The 21312-nt window shown below is 38.0% G+C and overlaps 1 protein-coding gene across 3 annotated transcripts in view; it reads right to left on the reverse strand.

The window, feature by feature from the left end:
• The window catches only part of TRRAP (transformation/transcription domain associated protein), a 77035-nt gene that overhangs the window by 24421 nt on the left and 31302 nt on the right, over positions 1-21312 (reverse strand). For all 3 annotated transcript variants that reach the window (XM_077186647.1, XM_054643509.2, XM_077186646.1), the window contains 25 exons: positions 20903-21022; positions 20396-20560; positions 19806-19987; positions 19333-19531; positions 18789-18917; positions 17910-18176; positions 17160-17366; positions 16141-16299; positions 15918-16052; positions 15636-15746; positions 14649-14795; positions 14124-14337; positions 13313-13438; positions 11525-11671; positions 10172-10374; positions 9373-9494; positions 8310-8523; positions 7373-7552; positions 6890-7036; positions 6167-6286; positions 5592-5879; positions 4902-5039; positions 4407-4519; positions 3762-3897; positions 1254-1445 (listed from right to left, as the gene is read on the reverse strand). In XM_077186647.1, the coding sequence (XP_077042762.1) occupies positions 1254-1445; positions 3762-3897; positions 4407-4519; positions 4902-5039; positions 5592-5879; positions 6167-6286; positions 6890-7036; positions 7373-7552; positions 8310-8523; positions 9373-9494; positions 10172-10374; positions 11525-11671; positions 13313-13438; positions 14124-14337; positions 14649-14795; positions 15636-15746; positions 15918-16052; positions 16141-16299; positions 17160-17366; positions 17910-18176; positions 18789-18917; positions 19333-19531; positions 19806-19987; positions 20396-20560; positions 20903-21022 (4161 nt within the window). The remainder of the gene's footprint in view (positions 1-1253; positions 1446-3761; positions 3898-4406; positions 4520-4901; positions 5040-5591; positions 5880-6166; positions 6287-6889; positions 7037-7372; positions 7553-8309; positions 8524-9372; positions 9495-10171; positions 10375-11524; positions 11672-13312; positions 13439-14123; positions 14338-14648; positions 14796-15635; positions 15747-15917; positions 16053-16140; positions 16300-17159; positions 17367-17909; positions 18177-18788; positions 18918-19332; positions 19532-19805; positions 19988-20395; positions 20561-20902; positions 21023-21312) is intronic.

The following is a 21312-nucleotide window of genomic DNA, read 5'->3' on the forward strand; positions in this document are numbered from 1 at the left end:
AATTTGACATATAGGTGAAATCTTAGCAGGAAGGAATTACATTCATGGAGAAGCCATCTAATGGTATTGTGTGAGCTCACAAATTCGACTTATTTACTTGATAACTTCTTCTGAATATGGAGAAAAATTCCATATTCATTCACTTTATCTGATGCATCAATTTATATTATAAAAATTCAAAGGTATGAGTTGCTGTGTGAGCCCTACCCACAGGAGCAATCATTTTATAGAGGTCACTTCATATATGGTGTAGATTGGTTATGAATCACACACACAGAATGAAACCACTGATCTTCAACAGAATCACAGAGGCCTCTGTATCAAAGAGAACTCAAAGCAAAGTCCTCTGCACTTCCACAAACAGGGCTCAGTGTCAGATCTCTGAGCAATGGCCCATCAAGAAATCATCCATTATGAAAACTAAGCTATTCCACAGTTTCTCCCCTGGAGATGAAAGGTTCCCTCCACAGGAACAAGAGCTTTGTCAGGTATATATTTATAGGGTACCTAAACAGGGACAAAGCCTAAATGTCAAATGAATGGAATGTTTTGCCTAAATCCCACACTGCCAAGCCCAGCACGATCCTGCCTCAGCCCCACTTCCACACTGGTTCCACACACATCAGAGGAGACAAGGTTCATTTTTAAGAATCTTCTGAAAGTAACTCTAGGCCAAATCAGATTTTTTAAAGATGGATTTAGGTATCTACTTCTGTTTGATTATACTTGTCAATAAAACATCTACTCTCAAAAATTCTTCTCTTGCAGTTGAAAATTAGTTATTTACATGATTAAATCATAGAGAAAACAACAGGGCGCTGATATTTTATACATTTCAAAAGGAAACAGAAATCCATTTTTGTTATGGTAAAATGTGAGTGAAAGTTTCAAAGGACACCACCATTTGTTTCTCCACATGTAATACACATTATTTCATTTCACATAATAGTTAAACTATATATTCCATACAATCAGAATTGTACCAGGTGCTTCCCAAAAGTATTTCTGGAGATCCGAAAAAAGGTGAGTTTAATCACTTACGAGCTCTTCCTGATAAGCAACAAGTACTTTGAAGAAACAGAAACACACATTCTGCAACTTCAAAAAAAGAAATGCCACGATACAAAAACTATCAGCACTAAATATATATATATATATATATGATATACACTAAAATATTTCACACTTGCAGCTACCAACAGTTCTGAGACCTGCTGCTGAAGGACCCCTGGAGCTAAGAGCTCTGCTGTTACCTGGAGCAGGGGGGTGTGGACGTGGGACACGACATGGGGCAGGCGCCGCCACTCGCGGATGGCCAGGCTGCTCGCCATCTCCACCAGGCGCTCGATGAAGTTCAGCTGCTGCTCCTCGGGGTGGCAGATGGCCAGGTACCCCCTGTACATGTTCACCTTCCAGGCCATCTCCTTTGGACAACTCAGCTCCACCTGGTCATGGAAAAACATCCAGTAAAGATCCTTCCTACTCAAACAGATAATTTTTTTAAGCTTTCTTAAATAAACAACTTTGATGTTTTAAAAATAATCTCGTTTCTTAAAAACATCTGATTGAAGTACTAACATTTATGTCACTAGAGGAGTTTCAGCTCTCCTAAAGTTACTGGCAAGGGCAGGCTAGCACATGAATTGCCAATTCAGCACAAGAGAAGAAGCACCCATGCCCAATCTACTGCTGGGGTATTTTTATTCTGACAAGTGTAATGCATCTCAAAGAGCTGAGCCAGCCCAAAGCAGCCCTGCCACAGGAGCAGGATGCTCACAGCAAACAATTCACCCTGCACAAAGCCAAAAGATGCTTATCAGCAGATAACACACACCATATCTGAAATGCAGAACATGTAATGGCAACTTCTTACCTAAAAGGATCCTGTGCCTACCTGTCCTACATCATGCAACATTGTACTCCCTGTCTGCTCTGGGGCATTGCTAAATTTATGAAAATAAACAGCTGATATTTTTTCAAGTAATCACAACCAACTTCTCATATGTTAAAGTAATTCCTGAGCACAGGTGCAAAGTCAGGTCACAGTGCTAAAATAATTTATAAAATAATTTTAAACCATTTCCTCAGAATTCTGGAACAGTAGAAATATGGCATCTAAACCCAGCAAAGCACTTGAATTGTACAGCACCTAAATTCTGTGAGCACTTTGCAGCAAACTTGCACTGAGCCAGTGCTCACCAGCTGACACTGCAGGCCTTTAATCTACAACTTTCTCACCTCTTTTTCCTCCACATTACATCAAGCTCTTAATGGTTTGATGTGCAACACAGAAATCCCCCTACATTATCCTCCTGCTGATAAACTGTATGGTGACCATTACAATTGTTATTCCTGTTATCCTCAGCTGACTTTTATGCCTGAACCAGCAAAGAGAAAGTGCCAGGTAGCATCCTTACACTTACACAGTGAAAATCATCTCCTTCTTTATTATGTTATCTACTGGATCATTAAACACAATGGCAGTGTGAGCAAATGGAAATGAGTCTTGGGTCCTATCAAGGGCTACTTGCTGTTTTAATAGCTCAACTTTAATGGGTAGATTATTAAAAATCTTTCACAAAGATTTACGAAAACTGATAGATATTTGCCATCATCCCTGGCCTCTCTTGTGAATCAACCATGGAACTTGACAAAAAACAGCCACATTAAAGAATATCAATATAATTGGAGTAGTGAGGTACAGCAGCATAGAATCAATTATTCTTTTAGATCCCAATATTTATGCAAACACGTGCTGACACTTTTACAAGAACTTGAGTAGAGTCACAAAGGCTCCATTTATGGCTTCAGCAGCATCTTCTCCTCAGTCATAAAATAAATGTCTCATTACTGAAAATACTTCATTTAATACAACTGCAGCTACAGCATATCAGCACTTACTCAGGGTTGTCACTTCCACTCAACTTGCAATTGTCCAAAACCAGAAGCTGTCAGATATGATCTATTTCACTCTCTTCAAGCCCAAGGCTTATAATATACTGTACAATATAGTTCTTATTTTAGGCTTTAAAGCTTTCTCAAATGTTTCTATACTTAGCCTCTGAAGCTGCATACTTAAATAGGACACAGAATACTAAGTGTTAGAAGAACAAAAGAAATTAATTAAAATGTAAATAGTACCCATAAGACAGTTTTTGTTGCATTTGCAGTTTGCTGCTTAGACATTTGGCTTCACATTGTATTTTAAATACGTACTTCACCCTTTTATTGCAAATTCTGGCATCTTTAGCAGAGTAATTCCAGTATTGCCCCACTGTATACAACAGTGCAAGAAAGATCTGCAAGCTCCATTCCACCTGTGATTTCATGCAGTATTCTCACCTTTTAGATTTCAGTTTTACATCTGGTTAATGTTTCTATATTAACTCATCAGCTGAACAACTCTACCTACCATGAACAGAGAACATATTTCCTTAAAATTAAAACAAAACAGAAAAAACAAACCAAAGAAAAACCAAATCAAACACAACCCCCTCGCCATGTTTTCCATCTTGTTTAGATAAGTGACACCTTATACAACACTTAAAAAAAAATTCCAGACAATCTACTGGCAACTCCAACAGAAGTCTGCCATTGGCCCCAAGAAGCTCAAGATGTCCATGCAGCCTGGCTGTCCTAGCAGCCTCAAGAGCAATAACCACCAACTTATTCTCATGGGATGGTTCTTAAACAGTCAGAATGAAGCTACCCAAGGCAGGATGAGGAGAGACTAAACATGAGCACAAAAACCCCTCACTCACCTGCACCAGAGCCTCCTTCATAGCAATCCAGTTTGAGACCCTCCATGCACACTTCAGCACCAGGTAAGGATTTATGTGACCTTTGGACTGGCCATATTCTGTCAAAGGCTCCCATTGGTTCAACTCTTTTGAGCAACTAAGAAAAACAAATGCAGTGTCAATTTTGTTACCAAAAAAAACCCCAAAAACTTCAATAAAAGTGACAATAAATGTTTGTGTATCAGAATATTATCTGCGTATTTGTTTGTCTACAAACAGCTTTGCAAGCACTGCAGAAGTTTTATCCAGATGGGAAGACTTTTTTTTATTTATTTATTATCAGTTATAATACAGAAATCTGTGAACAGGGAAGAGCTGCATTTTGTGTCTCCCAGAACAACCATTTTAAATAGGAAAAACAAATTTTAACTCCAGTCTGTTTCCACCAATAGCAAATTACATTTTTACAGCAATTCAGCCGTATCACTTCTGAGGCTCTGTTAAGGGAATACAAAATAGCTTTTTTTATTCCCTCAGGTTTTCTCTGTATCTGAGCTATCCTGAGGTAAGTTTATTCTCATAACTAATGCTTTAAACCAAGAGCAGGGTATTTTGCTTCTATTGCAGGGTAAAAATACTTGTTCCACATCAGCTTCCAAGTCTTACCGAATCCAGTGGTCTTCCCAAAGCTGGTACTCAGGGAAGATGGAAGGGGAAGCATTGCTCCTTTCGTGCTCTTTTTTAGCCTTCTCCATTGCTTTTTCGTAAGTTTCTTGTGCCTAAAGAAAATTCAACCATTCCAGGTTTCCATCTGCTGTGTACACAATAACTCAATGCTCTTTTATTTTTAGGAACAAGTGATAAGAAAACCTTCATAGACTTGAAAAAAAAAAGTCAAGTGTGTTAAATTCATTCCTGAATATAGCTATTATTTGACAGCTTGACAAATGTCATGAAAATCTGATGGGTGTGCACAAAAATTTCACCTTACCTCAGTATTAAAAGGCTTCAAACTACTACTGTAGACAGCAGAGAAGCCATGGCACTTTCCATTTTAGAAGACTGAACTTAATAATTAATATTCAGAGGTTTTTCCTGCTGACCAGAATATTTATCCTGACAGTAGAACTACTCAGATAATTTCTAAAATCAAGACTGTACCTGTTCAAAAAAGCCATGCTGTTCATAGGCAATGGCTGTTGCTGTCTCTGGGAATTTGCAGCGTTTCTGCCACAGCCCAGCCCACATATCCTCCTCTTGCAACAAAGAGTAGAGCTCAGCAAGGGAATCCAGGATTTCCTGCAAGGTTAAGAACACATATTTCTCCACAGTTAAGCTGTCTTTATAAAGCACAGTAGGTAGCAAACCCCATGTTCTACACTAAGACAAGCTGAGAGAAACATGGAAACAGAGAAAGGCCTATAAAACTTAATAATTTTTTTTTAAACTCTAAAGGCAAGAAATTAGTAAGAACCATGTACTGAAAACAACACTGCATGACAAAAACATCCTAAGGCTTGTACACTGACTCTTGCCTATCTTCCCTAAAACAACAGATCAAATCATAAAAAACCAAAATTTTTAAACAAGTCAATAATACAATAGGACGAGGAAACAGCTTCAAGTTGCACCAGGGGAGGTTTAGATTTGATATTATGAAAAATATCTTTACTGAAAAGGTTGTAAAGCAGTGGAACAGGCTGCCCAGGGTAGTGCTAGAGTTACTGTCCTTGGAGGTATTTAAAATACATGTAAAATGTGACACTTGGGGACATGGTTTAGTGGAGGACTTGTCAGTGTTAGGTTTTCCTCTCCATATTTCATAAGGTATTTCAATAAATATAACACTACCTGTTGAGGAGGAGTTATGCTTTCCTGCTCATAAAATTCTGTTGTCTGTTTAGGCTTAATCTGCAGACTGAGTCCTTTTTCAAAGGCTTGATGTTCCAGCATGAGTGTAGAACGAAACCAGAGGTTGTGAGTCTTCCCCAGGTATTTCAGGACACAAGGTCTGATGGGAATGGGAGGAACACACTGTGACATTGCTTCCACAAAGCAGTTCAGGGCACTTGGCTGGCAATCCCTCTGCACCTGATGGCTTCCACTGCACAAGAAAGGGCTTATTTCCCCTGCTAGAGCCTAGAAGAAAAAACATTATACTATCAGTCTATTCAGATTCTTCAATTAGAGAAATCAGATTTAACATCTCTTTAGTACAGGGAACAACACTTGAATAAGTACATTTCTCTTTGTAAAATGAAAGGCCCTATTTCTTTCAAAAGATGTATTGATACAGGTACACAGCATTCAACAGGCTGAGAATGGCAAATATCTCAAAGCTAGTAAACAAAGTCACCACATTTTCCTGTAACAGCAGTCATTTACAAAGAGGAATCTGCAAATGGGAGAGAGAGAGAGGTTCTCACATGTTGCTGTCTGTCAGACAAGATTTTCCAAAGTCGTGAAAATAGCTGTATCCAAGTCTTCTCTGCCAAAGGTGTAGAAATGTGGCATAACTGAACAAAGGCACTCAGCAAGGCTCCCGTCTGGAAACAGACAGATGTACAGAAATAGGAACATACAATTAATCCTGTGGCAAAACAGTTCAGTTATACTGTTGTTTCAGTAGTAATACTAATGCCTTTCAACAAAAATTTAATCCTATTTTCATGTTGATCAAGACTCTGATTCATTACTGCAACCATCAAAAAAAAAAAGAAGGAAAAAAGGAAGATGTTCATCATCTTGGTAATAGGAATAATCAGGTTAATTGGATACAGCTGTTGCTAGTGTGGAGTTATTTAAACATAGCTTTCAGCTAAATTATTTTCTTAGAAATTATTTAATCATAAGATGCTGATACACATTTTTGATCCTATACCCTGTGTTTGCCATCACTAGTTTCTGAAATGAATTGTTAAAATATACTTATGGTGAAGAGGGATGATATTTAATTTTGTAGGAAAGAGATACAGTAATAACTAGCAATGAAGTGAAGGCTAAAGAATTTTTTACCATAGGCAAATAAGAAACTGCAGATTGTAAGAGATGTCTACATAAGAAAACTCAGCTGAAAAATGAGAAGTGTGAGATAGATCAGTTTGAAGTTTTAGGATTAAAGTGGCTTGTCACCAACAACCTGCACCCACCTTCACTTCCCGAAGGGAGTCGAGGAATTTGTCGTGCCGGTTGGTCAGCATGTGCAGCTGGTTGCCAATGTCCTTCTCTGAAAGTTCCTTTGTTTTGGGAGTGCTGGTCTGATCTCCTGGAGCCAATTCAATGTCTATTTCAACATCCTACACAGAAATAAACAACACAGCATGTAAAAATAGGCATCTTCTGTGTACTTTTGCTTATTTTCCACACTAGAAAACACCTTCCTGATCAATTTATTTCAGACCTCACTGTTTCTGCTCCTTCTTCAGATCTGTAATTGCCTAGAGTGCTGAAGTAAAGGCTAAATGAATAAATGGGGGTTCTGAGAGACCCAAGCATGCTTAAACCACAGGAGACATGAACAATCTGCACACATCATCTTCATCACTCATTCTCCAAAGGTATCTGGTGAGAAACTAGGAAGAGCTGAATTCCATTAGAGAGATTGCTTTCTCCACAGTATTTCCATCAGTTACCTCCTCTTTGGATTCGCTGTTCTCCCTCTCCCGAGGCTCCTGCTTGACGTGAGTGACCATGGCAAAGGCTGCCCTGTCGTGGCTGTCAGCAAGGTTGATGACATTGGTGATGGAGGGCAGCATGGCCCCCTGGCAGCTGGTGCCAATCGTGGTGTTCCTCTCACACACTGCCAACAGCAGCTGCCACGTGGAGAAATAACAAGAGCATTTGAACATACATTTTACTGCAGAACTTCAAAGAAAGCATCACTACGGTTTAATACTTAAAAACAAGAAAAAGTTGCAATAGTAAGTTTAAGGCCTATTTATCACCTTTATTAATAGAATCTCCTAGGCCTAAAGGCTGTATTATGTACTTCTTAAAACATGTATTAAGTGTCCTCAATCTGCTAATAAATACAGACTTTTTTACCCTAAAATAGATATTCACAGTCACCTTAAATTCATGCTTTAATATCCATATTGTTAAAATAAAAGGTTTGTCCCATTTTATTTTAAATAACACAGGCAAAGATGCAATTTCATTTCAATGCAATCCCACCTAACAGCTGTCATACTATTAGGAAATAGCTTTAACAGTTTTCTTGGAATCTTCTCCTATAACAATTCTTGGGGTTTTTTTTCCATAGTCATTATCAATTAAAAGAGGTTGTTTTCCTTAAGAAGTATTAACCTGGCCATTAGGCTTTTGGCAGAGAAAATAGATTTTAAACATTTCTATTAAAGCACTTCCCAGGTATCAGCATTTCACTGTTTAGCCATTGTATATATTTTTAAGCACCACAGGAGCTGAAGCAGCAGACTTGGTATTTTCAGCTTTGATGCAGAAAATACACTCTACAAAACACACACCACACAATGCTTTTGCACACAACAAGGCAAAATGAGGACTAAAACATGTATCTAACTGCATTTCTGATACAAGCAGTTTCCCTACCTCGATGCACTGCTTTATCCAGAAGTGATTTCCCATTGCTTCCCAGTTCTGGGAGCAGGTCACATAAAGCAAGCGCTCGTACACGCGGCGTTTCATGGAATTGTCAAAGACCTCAAAGAACTTGGCTCGGATGAGTGGCTGGGCACAGCGCAAACCAGAGAGAAATGCTGGCTCCAGTTTAGCTGTAAGTTCACTCCCAGAAAGATTCTCATCCCTAAAATGAATGAAGATGAAATAACAGAGCCATTAGAAAGAAGACTCCTAGGTTTTGTATAACAGACTAAAACCTCCAAGAGATAACATTCTGTAAAAGCCCACGCATGACAAAGATCCAGGTTCAGTTTTTGAGAGAAACAGCAAAGAAAACATTGCTTGTTGTAAAACTGCCCAGAACTATCAGAAATACTCTTGCAGGATAAAATCTTATCATAATTGTGAAAAACCAAGCTACACCTGTATGGTGTTTGAAATGACAAATGGTATTGATTGATGAAACTTTCTGAGCACTGTGTGCACACAAAAGTTTTGCACAGTGAACCAGCAGAGTACAGCAGCAAAGTGACTGCAAAATAATGGGAAGGAGTAGCACAACATTAAATACCTGGCATTTGTTGATAAGGTGACTATTTTAATTATTTCATTGTGAGTCAAATCTTCAAGTCTACCTAGCAAAGTAACTCTCCTGAAAGTGTAACTTACAATTAAGTTTCAAGGAAAAATAATCTTTGTATCCCATGAATGTGAAAAGACAGACCTTAGCTGTAATCACATTGTTGAGAATACAGTCAGCTACAAGGATGCCTTGGTATCTTGGGAAAGGAAGAAGTTGGGGTGCCAATTTTATCAGTGCCAAAAGTAAAAATCCTTACTAAGGAACTCCTGTTTTCAAATTGCATTCCATAAGTATGCACTGTGGTCTCAGTAAAGTGAATTGATTTTGCATTTTAGGGAAAAAAAATCCCTTAATTCAGACCTAAAAGGATTAATGACCTGTTATAAAGTTCATATATGGTACAAATTATGAACCAATAAGCTGCAATAAGTGATTAATTGCTATAATTACCTATAGACGTAGTTAACAAGGTCTAAGAACTGAGCATTTAATTCAAGGTCTTCTGGAAAACGCTTTTCAATGTAAGTCATCATTTTCACCAGTAAAATGGACTTCTCCCGGAGAGTAGGTGTCTGTGGTAAAAGAACACAAGATTAATTTTGTCAATTCATCTTTAAACATACAGAGAACTAGCACATTCAAACTAGAACTCAGCCATTCTTTACAGGACTCTGCTTCTAAACTGAAAAAGAGCTTGGTAGGTCATAGTTCTGAAAAAGAAAAATAACTCAAGCACTTATCATTCTAATATATGCTGGAGAATTTTAAAATTGTGACTAAAAATAAGTTTAAGTTGTTCAGGGATTAAAAAATTCTGATGTATATTATAAAAAGTGTAGGTCCTTTTGTACAGCACTAGGCTGTAAGAGCTCAACTCTTAACAAAAATATGGCAGATTGAGGAGGCCACAAAATGTTACAGAGTAACACAATTTATACCAGCATTAGTCATCTTCCCCCTGAAGAGTCTTTCTATCCAGGTTAATGTGAAGCATATTTTAAAACTTTAAAGGAAGTTCTCCACAAAGCAGCATTTGAGATCAAACACCAAATATAAGCCTATAAAATGCCAAGTATCTATAGCTGCAGCTATTTTCACAGGGAATTAAAATAGTCTAAATACCATCAAGGGTATCTAAACATATATAACAGATCATTACAAACCTCATTGTCAAAACTGATGAATTATATTGGCTAACCATAGTAATTTAGTATTTGAGAGCAATAATGACTTCATCTACTCAATTTACCTGATTAGCTGCCATTGGGGAATTGTTCTTCACCCACTCTTCCACTATTTTTACCACTGCACGAAGAATTTTGGCATCAGTGGATTTTTCAATGAGAGATGTTAGAATAGCTTGTATAAAATTTTTCCTCATCTCCATGCTCATCACAGCCAGGCGAGTTTTCACAAGATCCAGACTCAGCATTACCAGTTCACTTGTACCTGCTATGGATGCAAAAAAAGGTTTAGAGTTGTGTACACACCTATGAACCACCTAGGAAAAGATTTTCCAGATAAGATGCTGTAATTTTTAAAATATGCCTGCAAATTTATCCCCAGAGATAATATGTTCAGAATTACTACTTTACATTCCTACACAACTAAGGCACAACCCAAGGCCAGCCTGAACAGGGCTTTAGCAACTGTCTAGTGGAAGGTGCCCCTGCCCATGGCAAGGGGTTGGAATTGGATGATCTTAAAGCTTCCTTCTAACACAAATCATTCTATGTTTCTGTGACTTCTTTCAAAAACAAATCCATTCAAAATCCTAACGGCAAGCCTGTTTTTTCCTTTCTGCTGATCTTTAGTAGAAGGTATTATAGACCCCTAATTCTGAAAAACTACAATTAACTTTGTGAAAGACACTGTCTGTGATGCAGCTAATTCTCTAATTCTGTTCAGCTAATTTCCTGACTTGCTTATCAATGAAGTTTAATAATTTTCCAATTGTTTCTCAGTGTTAATAAAATTTACAAGGTTCTCAAAAATTAAATTAAGTATGGGCTGGGAATCTAACAGCAACAATTCTTTCCAAGTGTTTACTTCAGTAGCTTATCCATTAGTAAATTACAGGGCCCTTTACCAGCACTTAATTTTCTTCTACAAGAACATCTGATTTTTTCCAATTCATTTGACAACAGACAGCATTATACTGACTGAAAGAGATGCTAAAGCATCCACTTCAACAAGTTCATTCAAACACAGTTGTTCCAATATTGTAAAATAGGAAGGAGTAGAAAAAAAAGTGAAAGCACAAAGCAATCAAAAAAATTCAGCCCCTCTCCCCTCAACCCTCTAAAGCTTTGAAGAATTTCAGAACTTCTATTTATGCTGCAGCTCAGCAAATGCTTCACTAACCCTTCACTGAAAAGGTTGGGCTAATACTGAAATTCATATATTAAGCAGGTAACTGGAACTCATAAGTGCATTTTTAGCTGTCAGTACTTTGGGGTAGCACTACTCACTAAGGCTGAAGTATTTTTCAACAAGTTACAATGCACACAAACCCTGCAGAGTCATTTGAATCCCTTTAGGATGAAGATATTTTAATACTTTCCAATACTTCTAATCATTAACAGACTGTACAAGGTAATACCTGTGTTTGCTTCTGCTGCTCCTGCTGTTGCCTGTGGATTCAGGTGTTCCCTGACCATTTTCTGCAGGGACCTCATGAAAACTGAGATCAGCCTGTCAATGTAGCTGGGGTTGTTGCTGCATGCAGATTTCAGAATCATCAGAGTCCCTAGAGATAAAAACAAGGCTTCAGCAATTGAAACTTCTCTTGGGCATGACCTGAGTAAGGTACAGATGCCATGAAAGAAGGATGGGACTACCCAGGTTACAAACATTAGAAATCTGGAGAGATTTGGAGAAAAATTTCAGTCTCAATTTCAGTCTCAACTTTAATTTTGCACTAATTAAAGTATTTCAAAGTTTTGCATACAAGTGTGTGATGAACAGCAAGGGGAAAAAGGGAGGACAGGAAGAAAGGGGTTGAGAACAAATACTTCCAAGACCTTAAAAAATGCAACTACTCCTAACATTGCACATTTATTTTAGTAGCAAAAAGCAGAAAAACTTTTAAATTAGCAGGCCCAGGTTTAGTAATTAAGAAATCATAAATTGAGTTTTCTAATCTAGAAACTTTATAAAGTTTAATAAATCAGTTTCTGTAGACTGAAGAAGTTAATTCAAGTTGACTACTTCACCCTTAAAAAAAAAAAAGCACACACATCCTGTACAATTATCCCTACTAAAAAAAACCAAACTACTGCAACTTTCTAATTCAATGGATCTACACAGCATATCTACAGAAGCATGCTCTGATCATTGAATGGCTCCTGCCAAAGTTTTGTTTCTTTTTCTGATCAGATGGGCACAAAATCTGGCCCACAAAGCTCAGCCTCTGAGCCACAGAATTACTACAAAATGCACCTCCTGACAGCTTGATTGTGGTGCTGCTTTTAAGGGAGCTCTGGACAAAATGTAAGAAACATCTTTCATGGTTAGTTTGATGTAAAGTACCTCCTGACATCTGACAAATAGGCAATTCCCAAGGTACAATTACAGACATCTACACAGCTCACAGAATAGAACAGTGAAGGACATTTGCCATTTAAATCAGCAGGTTTTCCAACATTGTACAATTTCAGGTCTGTATTACCAACACAACCAGTTGTGGGCCAAACTCTATTATTCCTATATATCTCTGTCATTCTATTATGTAGCTGAGCTGTCTAGCAGTTCAGTAAGTACAAAAAAAAAAACAAGAAAAGAAAACCATTTCAGCTCTTCAGAATGGTCTATGCTAAAAATTCAGATTTTGTTACCCCAAAAAAATAGTATTTTTGTAATTTCTTGATTACTGAGAGTTTAAGGTCTATAAATACATAAATCTTAATACACAACCTAAATCAGCTAATAAATGAGGCTTAAAAAAATTAAACAAAAGGGAAGAACACATAAGACTCTATACAGATTCCTTGAACTATTCTGTTGTATCTCAGAGGACCTGCAGGATTTGGTTTTTTCCATGTAAGAAGGTGCCAGTAACTTTTACTTTATTTTTTGCCTAATATCAATATTGCACCTTTTCCCTATGCACTTTGAATACAAAAGGCTTCCACCTAGCAGATCTACAGCTCCCCACCTCCAAAAATTGCTCCCAAGTCACTTCAGGGAGTAGACAGAACACAATGAACCCCCCTCCATTCCCTTTTTTCACAGACATGACATCCTAAGCTCATTTCTCAAGTTAGCTTCAAATGCTTCCCACAGCTTTTCCTCTGCATTAGATCAGATTTATGGAAAAGGAAATATTTGACAAAGACATGTCTCATTCAGGGGCATTCCCACAGAGTTGCCAGGGGTGTGGGACACCTACCAAAGAGCTGGGAAGGGTTGGCATTGGTGGCTTTTTCATAATTAGTCAGTCCCTCATAAATAACCTTCCCAACTGCAGCATAAAGGCACTCCAGCTCTTCGTACTTGGAAGCCACGCTTGAGGTACCTGCAGAGTTCAGAGATGGCTTTAGTTTTGGTAACACTACCCACAGAACAGGCAAAGAACAGCTCCACTGTGAATGTGCAGTCACTAAAACATCACTGGAGTCTCACACTGTCAACAATCTAAGATGACACAAGCAGATCCCTCACTTATATAAACCTCTTTATTATACCAATATGTCTTTGAGAATTCACTTCTTCTGAGTAACTCAATTTGATGAGCAGTCTTACATTACTGATTTACCTTTCTCCAAGAAAATATTATCTAAATTAGCTTCTATTAAGACACAGCATATTACTTATTGCCTTTCTTTTTTACATTTTATCTCCCTTCCTTGTTTCAGCAAAACAGCAAAACTTAATAACTAAAAAATTGCACTTCTAAAGCTGAAAAATTCTAATTGCAAAAATACATTAAATTTATAGCATGCATTTCTTGAACTAAAGTTATGACAGCCACAGGTTATTAAGTTTTTATGTCAATGGATAATGATGTATTCCACATGATTACTTCTTTCAGCTTTTCCTTTTTTAATCAGAGGTTGAAAGTGCAAGCTAAAATGGACCATTAAATGCAGGAATCATAAAACAGAGTATTAGCACATTCCAAAGAGTGCCTTCATCACACCCCTCAACCACTTAAGTTATGCAGCAATAAAGGATAAAAGGAGGAAGAAAACACCACTCACTTGGTTCTGTGGGGAAAATTCCCATCAAGCGAGACAGCAAACTGTGGACAGCCCTCAAAACCTTGGTGTTCCCACAGGTCATACAGGCTGCTACCCCTCTTTGGAGGGGCTTGAAGCTGCTCAGGATAGCAGGGGGCTGTAGCACAGTCAGCAGGAAGCTTAAGACCTCTAAGCCAGTGCAAATGTTGGCAAAGTTGGCCTGATTGGGCTGCTCCTAAAGAGAAAGCACACAAAAAGGGAGTGAGTAAGGGTAAACAGGAATTACACAGATTACTAAACTCAGATCAAATCTGTTAAAACCTACTAAGAAAAAAATCCCCAAAAATAAATAAACCACACCAACCAGTCAGTACTGCAGCTCTACAAATTATAACCACTTCTGCAATTCACAAACTTAACAACTTATTTATTTCACTACAAAGAAAAGATTAGTACTGTAAAAATCTATATCCAGATATGACTGGTATTCAATCATCCCACATGCCAGGGAAGCCTAAAGACCTACAGGACCAGAATGTTACCTACCACAGTCATGAGCAGCTTATCAAACCACTGCAACTTCAGTTCTGACTTGGGCCACATGTCTGGCCTCAAAGCTGTTTTCAGAAGGTTGACACAGCGTCGAGACAGCAACTCCCCAGGGGATCCAGCAGTGTTGGAGTTGTCATTTACCTAGCAATTAATCAGAGTTAACAAAATGACACCCTTTTGGAACCAAGTCATTAATTTATTACTCATTCCATGCAAGCATGTAATTTCTTATTTCTGAAATGGATGAGCTTATGTAGTTTTATCAGTACAGTCACACAGCATTTAATGCATAAAAAGCTGACAACTAATAGTAAACACCAGAACTGGTGTCTAAATTGCTAGCTAATTAACCAAATCACCCATCAAAGGTGTATTTAAACAAAAGTTTCATGCTATCCTATATTACTACAACTCTGAACATACTCAAGATGGTTAATCTTTACTGTTTGCAAGGTATCCATAAACATGTGCAGCTCTTTACTCAATTCATCTTTATACTTAAGAGCACAACTATTTTGTGCAATGGACTGTGGGATATACAATCCCATGCTACTTACCAGCTGAGTCTGCTGCAGGAGCAGAAGCCATAAAATTTGTCAGCCTGGAGACACACCCAGATAATTTTTCTCATTCTAGAAAAGTTAATTCCCTCCAAATTTGGTGAAAAACTTTAGCTCTACACGCTGCAGGAAAGTAATTCCATGTATAGGATTTTGAAAATAAAACTACAATCATTACCCCTAGATACAGCCATTCCCTATAAAACTCTCTTTAATATTTTGGGATAAAGTATTCTTGACATTTAACCTAGGCAATAGAACAAGCATACATTGCAGCATCACCCAAATATGTAAATTAATCATGAAAAAGCACAGAAACATTAGAATAATCCAAGCCTAAAAGGAGCTGTGTGAAAAGAGGGGTTTATGGGTTTGGCTGCTACTCCACACTGGTATCTGCATATCAGAATAACCACAGTACCTGGCAAGCAATTCTAATCAGGAAATTCACAACAGTGTCTGTGTGCTGCTTGTCAATGGGCTTGGCAAGGAGGGCATCAGCTCCTGGCAAGGACTGGCTCCGTCCAAACACCTGCATGCACACAAAACACAACAGCCCTCAGCCAGACTGAAGGAGGAAAACAAGAACAGATTTAAAGTGCTTGCTAAAGCTAAGACCAATTCAAATTAGGGAGTTTCGAGTCATGTGGAAAAAACAATTACACTACTTAGAGTCTCTGAACAAATCCTGATTTTCTCTTACAGCACTTATTGCTCCTGTAGCTGTCCTGAATCGTTTTACTTCTTGGCCAGAATCCACAGACAATCCTCTTTTAACAGCAGATGAGGCAGAACTTGCTCCTTCTCCACTTGCACTTGAGTCCATATCTGAATCTGGCTGAAATATCAGCAATGTGCATGTCAAAAAAAAAGGACATTAAACTGTGGAACAGTTCAATCTTTACCCATTTATTTTGATTTCCTACCTGCTGGTCTTTGATTCTTTGCAATTCCCATTTAATAACAACTTCAGCAAGATCCACAGCTAATTTTCTTTGCTCTATTGTAACACTGGGAGTGAAGCCCAGTCTCTGCATGGCACTAACCATATGCTGAACCAAGTGATGTCTCACAGGATAATAAACCTGAAAAAATGGTTTCACAGAAATGTTCATCATTAACCAGTAACATTCTACACAAAACCTACAAAGCTGAAATAAAGCAAAATTGTAAAACAGTCATCAATTCCAAAGTTTGCAAAACCTGTACCACTTCAAATTTTGCAATATGGAAAATTAACTGGTGCACTGAAAATAGTATTTTGGCTACAACTTTCAGTAGTGACTACTGATTTCATGCATTCAAATAAACATGTTCTTTTTAAGATTCATGGTTTTTTTCAAGGACCAATCATACCAATTTTTTTCCAAACATTTTAAAGAGCTTCAACTTACATTTGAGCATACTCAGATATTCTTTCAAAAATATCTGTTGAGGCATCAGTTCTTGAAAAATGTGTATTAGCTGTCCCTTTGGATTGCATTTTAATACATGTTTTCAAAAATGTTCCTATGTTGACATTCTGCACCATTCCCCCATTTGTTTAATGTTTCCCAACATACACTGGCTGCAGATAAAAGTGATCTAGTTAATCCCACAGAATATATAAAGTCATACAAAAAAGGATTACTCAAGGATGGCAAAGAATATGGCTGTGCACTTTGTTTAAAGAACTTTTAGACCTGTTAAAGAACACTGCTAATGCATGTGCAATGAATTCATCTTGCAGACTCTAAACTGACATTTGGAGTTCTAACTTCAGTCATGACAGAGCTTAATAAATTACTTGCTATTAAACAGTTGTATTCAGTTATAGATAAGTATCTTTACAGACAAATGATGCATTTTGAAACTAAACCATATAAATTATGCTGTTTTTCTAATCAAACTGTTCACCTCTTTGATACAGGAGATACAGTGAGTACCAGAGTAACAGTACAAGTACCTTGAAATGTTGTACTATCAAGTGCAAAATATGTACTAGTTGGGGCACTGTATGGCCCTCCTCCACAATGATTTTTCGTGTCCAGTGCGTGAGCATCTGGTGTCCATCCTCCATTCGAGCAGGCACAGCTGGAGTCAGGATAGCCATGGCCTGCCTGACAATAGCCCGGGCTTCCATTGCATGTGCTTTGAGAAGGCTGTGAAAAACCTGAACAGCAGAGCTTCTCATCAACATCAATACTGCATGCATTTACAAAAACAAAGCATTTATAAAGAAAGGGAGACAATACATGTTTTCTAAAAACCACAATTTTTCTCTAAGGCACATAATTTGCTAGAAACACCATGATACATCAGCAGCAGAAGGATAGAGCATGTACTTCTGTTTCCCTGTTTCCTTCACATTCCCTTTCCTTCCTCCCTCTTCACTGTCCAATTTGAAGTTTTCCCTTGGTCCCCACATTGTGGCTCAACTGAAGCATCTGTCTCTTAAGTGAAGAAACATCCCCAATTTTGCTAATTCAACCAAAATGTCTACTTGTCCTACTTACCCTTCCTGCTTTCATTTTTCTTCACACTTCTTTCTATACTCTCCTACTCCCAAGCAAATCTGTATTAAACCTTTGGCCTGCTGCTTCTTCATTTGTTTGTAGTGTTTGAATTATACTCAGCATTCAAAACCAGCTTCTACTCCGAATCTTACAATAAAAGAAAGCACTTCATGAACTTAACACAAGCCCGTGGTCAATACCTGCAGAACAATCTTCTTGTGAATGGCAAACTTGGCAATGATGTGTGCCAAGAGCAAGTGGCCACTGTACTTGCAGGCTGGGTCCACGCAGGCCTTGGACAGGAGGCAGGGCCAGGCAAAGGTCATCAGGCGCCGCAGTTTGCTGTTCCTGTTCTTGTTGTTGTCGTGGATGTGATGGGGGGCATGCTCCACCAGCAGCGTGGCAAACTGCAGCAGGTAGATCCTCAGAGAATCCAGCATATCAGCCTGCTTTTCTGGATCAAGTACCTAGTTCCAGGCAGGATCAAAGAGAGAATGAAGTTGACAAAAAAATGACTTTATTATTATAAAGGCAAAGTCCCAAATTTTTGCTTTCTGAGTGGTTTTTAAGAAGACTAAGAACTAATTATAATTGCTTTCTTGACTCAGTCCAGTACCCACAAAACAACCTCCTGAAGTGTGAACCTTTAAATTATGAGCATATCTGGGAACTCCCAAACTGCTAACCTGTAGAAAGATATAAATAAAATACCCCAACCCTCATCTACAACAACATTTGCTTTATAACCTCTGACTGGTTCCATGAAATAGCAGTGAATTAGAAAGACACTGATGCTGGGTCATGGAAAGCTTTCCTTACAAAAAACACTGGGATTATAGCCAAGTAAGGCCCATTTCTAAAGCCACATTCCAAATCTGAAAACAGCATAAACTGAAAATTGTAGACCCATCCTACTGACAACTAATGGATCTCACATTCAACATTATGAAGCAATTCAACATAACAGACCATCATATTCAGAACAGAACAACTTATTCAAAGCAGGATGAAAAGTCAAATGAGAGGAACATCTTTTTGTTTTAATTTTCAAATACTTCAATGTAAACAAAGACTGTTACCTTTGTTATAAAAACACTAGTGATGCTTTCTGGATTATCTCCTTCTGGGTTTGGGGGGCCTAACAGCTGTTCACCTTCTCCTTTTTCAAAACTGTACAAGAAAGCAGGATTCAGGATATGTTGCAGCACCTACAGAATATAAACAAAGCAAGTTTTACTGTACTATTATATTTCTCTAATGGCAGCCAACACTCAACTACTCCCACATGTAAACCTGCCTGTTGGACACATTCACTGAGTCACAAAAGGAAACTATACATAAAACCCCAAGAAAAAAGCCACGCACCAACTTTTTCCCCCTCTTTCTTCCTTCCAAGGGCATAGATTCTTAGAAAGTGTAAACTAAAGCAGCAAGCATTGAGCACAAGATGAATTGCTGTCTCTGTTTATTATCGCTCTTCTTCAGGTATGATATTTTCACCTAAATGACTCTGCCAATTATCAAACTCGTTGACATTTAAGTAAGGAAGTTTTGTTGCCCTAGTTCCCAAGAAGAAAATTAAACCTAAATACCAGGCTTCTTTGATTTAATTGCTTTAGTTACCTTGGCTTTGAGCTCATCTCCAAAGTTTGGGTCATTCAAGTCTACAAACCGGAAGAACAAAGCTCGTTTTTGGGGGATACTGTAGTTTTTGGGGATCTCTTCTTCCATGTATTCCTTTAAGAAAGTCATATTGCAGAGAAATCGGCCCGTAAAAGCTCGAAGCAACTGGAAGAGTAACTCTATGTCACCATAATTCCTTCTGTGAAAACACATAAAATACAAAGCTTCTGTGAAAAAAATACACAATACAAATACTATGCTGATGGAATTCATCTTTTAAAGGAGCGGAGAAGCAAGAGCAGCCAGTACCACAGGCATGGTTTTAAAGCTAATAGCAGTATTATGAGATATATTACACTTTCTCTTCAATAACTGCAAACCATTTTTAGTAAGTCTATATACCTTTACAGTATTTTCAAAATTAAAATTAAAAAAATACATGCAGGGTCTAGGAACAAAAGATTTTTACGTACTTGCAGTAATTCAGTAAGCAATAGGCCAACAGCTTGGGCTCTTTCCAGTTTGTTGCAGCCATATTCTCCTTCCTATGTCTCTCCTGAAAAGCTTCACTCACCCAGACACGTTTCAGCTGATTCACCAAGGAGTGTTGATTTGCTAACCAACATTCATCATTCTTAACAATAATACTTATGATCTGTCCAAAGCAAAACAAGACAAATGCACAGTCAACACACAAGAGATCTGTCAGGAGAAACAATGATATATGAGCACTTGCTTAAGGTCAATTAAGGGTGCTAAAATATTCAACAGCAAAACAAAAGAGTGAAATACAAAATAGTTTAGGTTTAAAAAAATAATTATGTTTTGTTGTCATGCTGTCCTCTTGTATCCTACTTGACAAAAAAAAAGCAGAGATAATTTGAGTCTCTTTTCCTTTCTCAAAGCAGCTCTGGCTACAAACACTCCACATTTTTACAAGTGCTTTTCTATGAGCTGTAATACACACACACACACTCTCACTGAAAGCCTGGATGTAAGAGCCTTCTGGTAGCTGAAGAGGTTTCAGCTATCCAGTGCAGAGACAAACAAGATAAATGAGTACCTTGATGGCCTGGAACTGCAGGTCGAGCCGCATGGTGGTGGTGCTGGGGGAGCCAGGTCTCACGGCTGCCTGGGCACCCACAGGCAGCAGCAGGGTGATAAATCGGTTGGGATTAGCTGCCAGTACATCCCGCAGAGGTTTGGCATCTTTATGTTTCAAGAAACTCTGCAAAAGGGGAAGAAATAATTTTAATAACCTTTAAAAGCCAAAATATCAGGCGACTATATCATCCTGTAGCTTTTATATGCCACACTAAAGTTGCAGAGGTTGTATTTCATGGATATAAAAATAACATCTACACTTCAGTAATAGCCTTACATGATCTGGAAAGGTATAGAATCAACACTTCAGGACAAACAAATACAAAACCAGGAACAGGAACCTTGCAGTCAAGAGTGAGACCATGATAAGGACTGCAAGGTCATACAAGCAAAAAACATACAAAAGATGTTCGTCAGATTTGTCAAGTTGAGGGTTTTTTCATGCTCTTCTCCCCATACAGCTTACCATAAACATTCTGCTCCACTGTGGATCATTTAAAGTGGCTTCCATCATGAACAGCTCCACAGTCTGGGATGGATGACGTGTCAAAAACTTTATCAGTGGTTCCCTGAATGGACTGCCAGCCTGAAAAATTCATAAACCTTAAATTAAAAATGGAGAGTATAGAGTATTTCCCACTAATTTACTACCACTCAGAAAAATACATTTGACTTGGCATTCATACAGATACAGAATGTTCAGAACTTGCATGAGAATTTATTGATACTTTCAAAACTTCACTTCTAAGGGTGTAAGGCAAATGTTAATACCTCCTAAAGGCTTGAAGAGCATATTTCAGGATCAAATGTTCTCACACCATATTTAAAATATTATAATTATCATACACTAATGTTCAAGACTATAAAGCAAAAAAA

The sequence above is a fragment of the Agelaius phoeniceus genome, chromosome 16 (assembly GCF_051311805.1).
Source record: "Agelaius phoeniceus isolate bAgePho1 chromosome 16, bAgePho1.hap1, whole genome shotgun sequence".
Taxonomy (NCBI): domain Eukaryota; kingdom Metazoa; phylum Chordata; class Aves; order Passeriformes; family Icteridae; genus Agelaius; species Agelaius phoeniceus.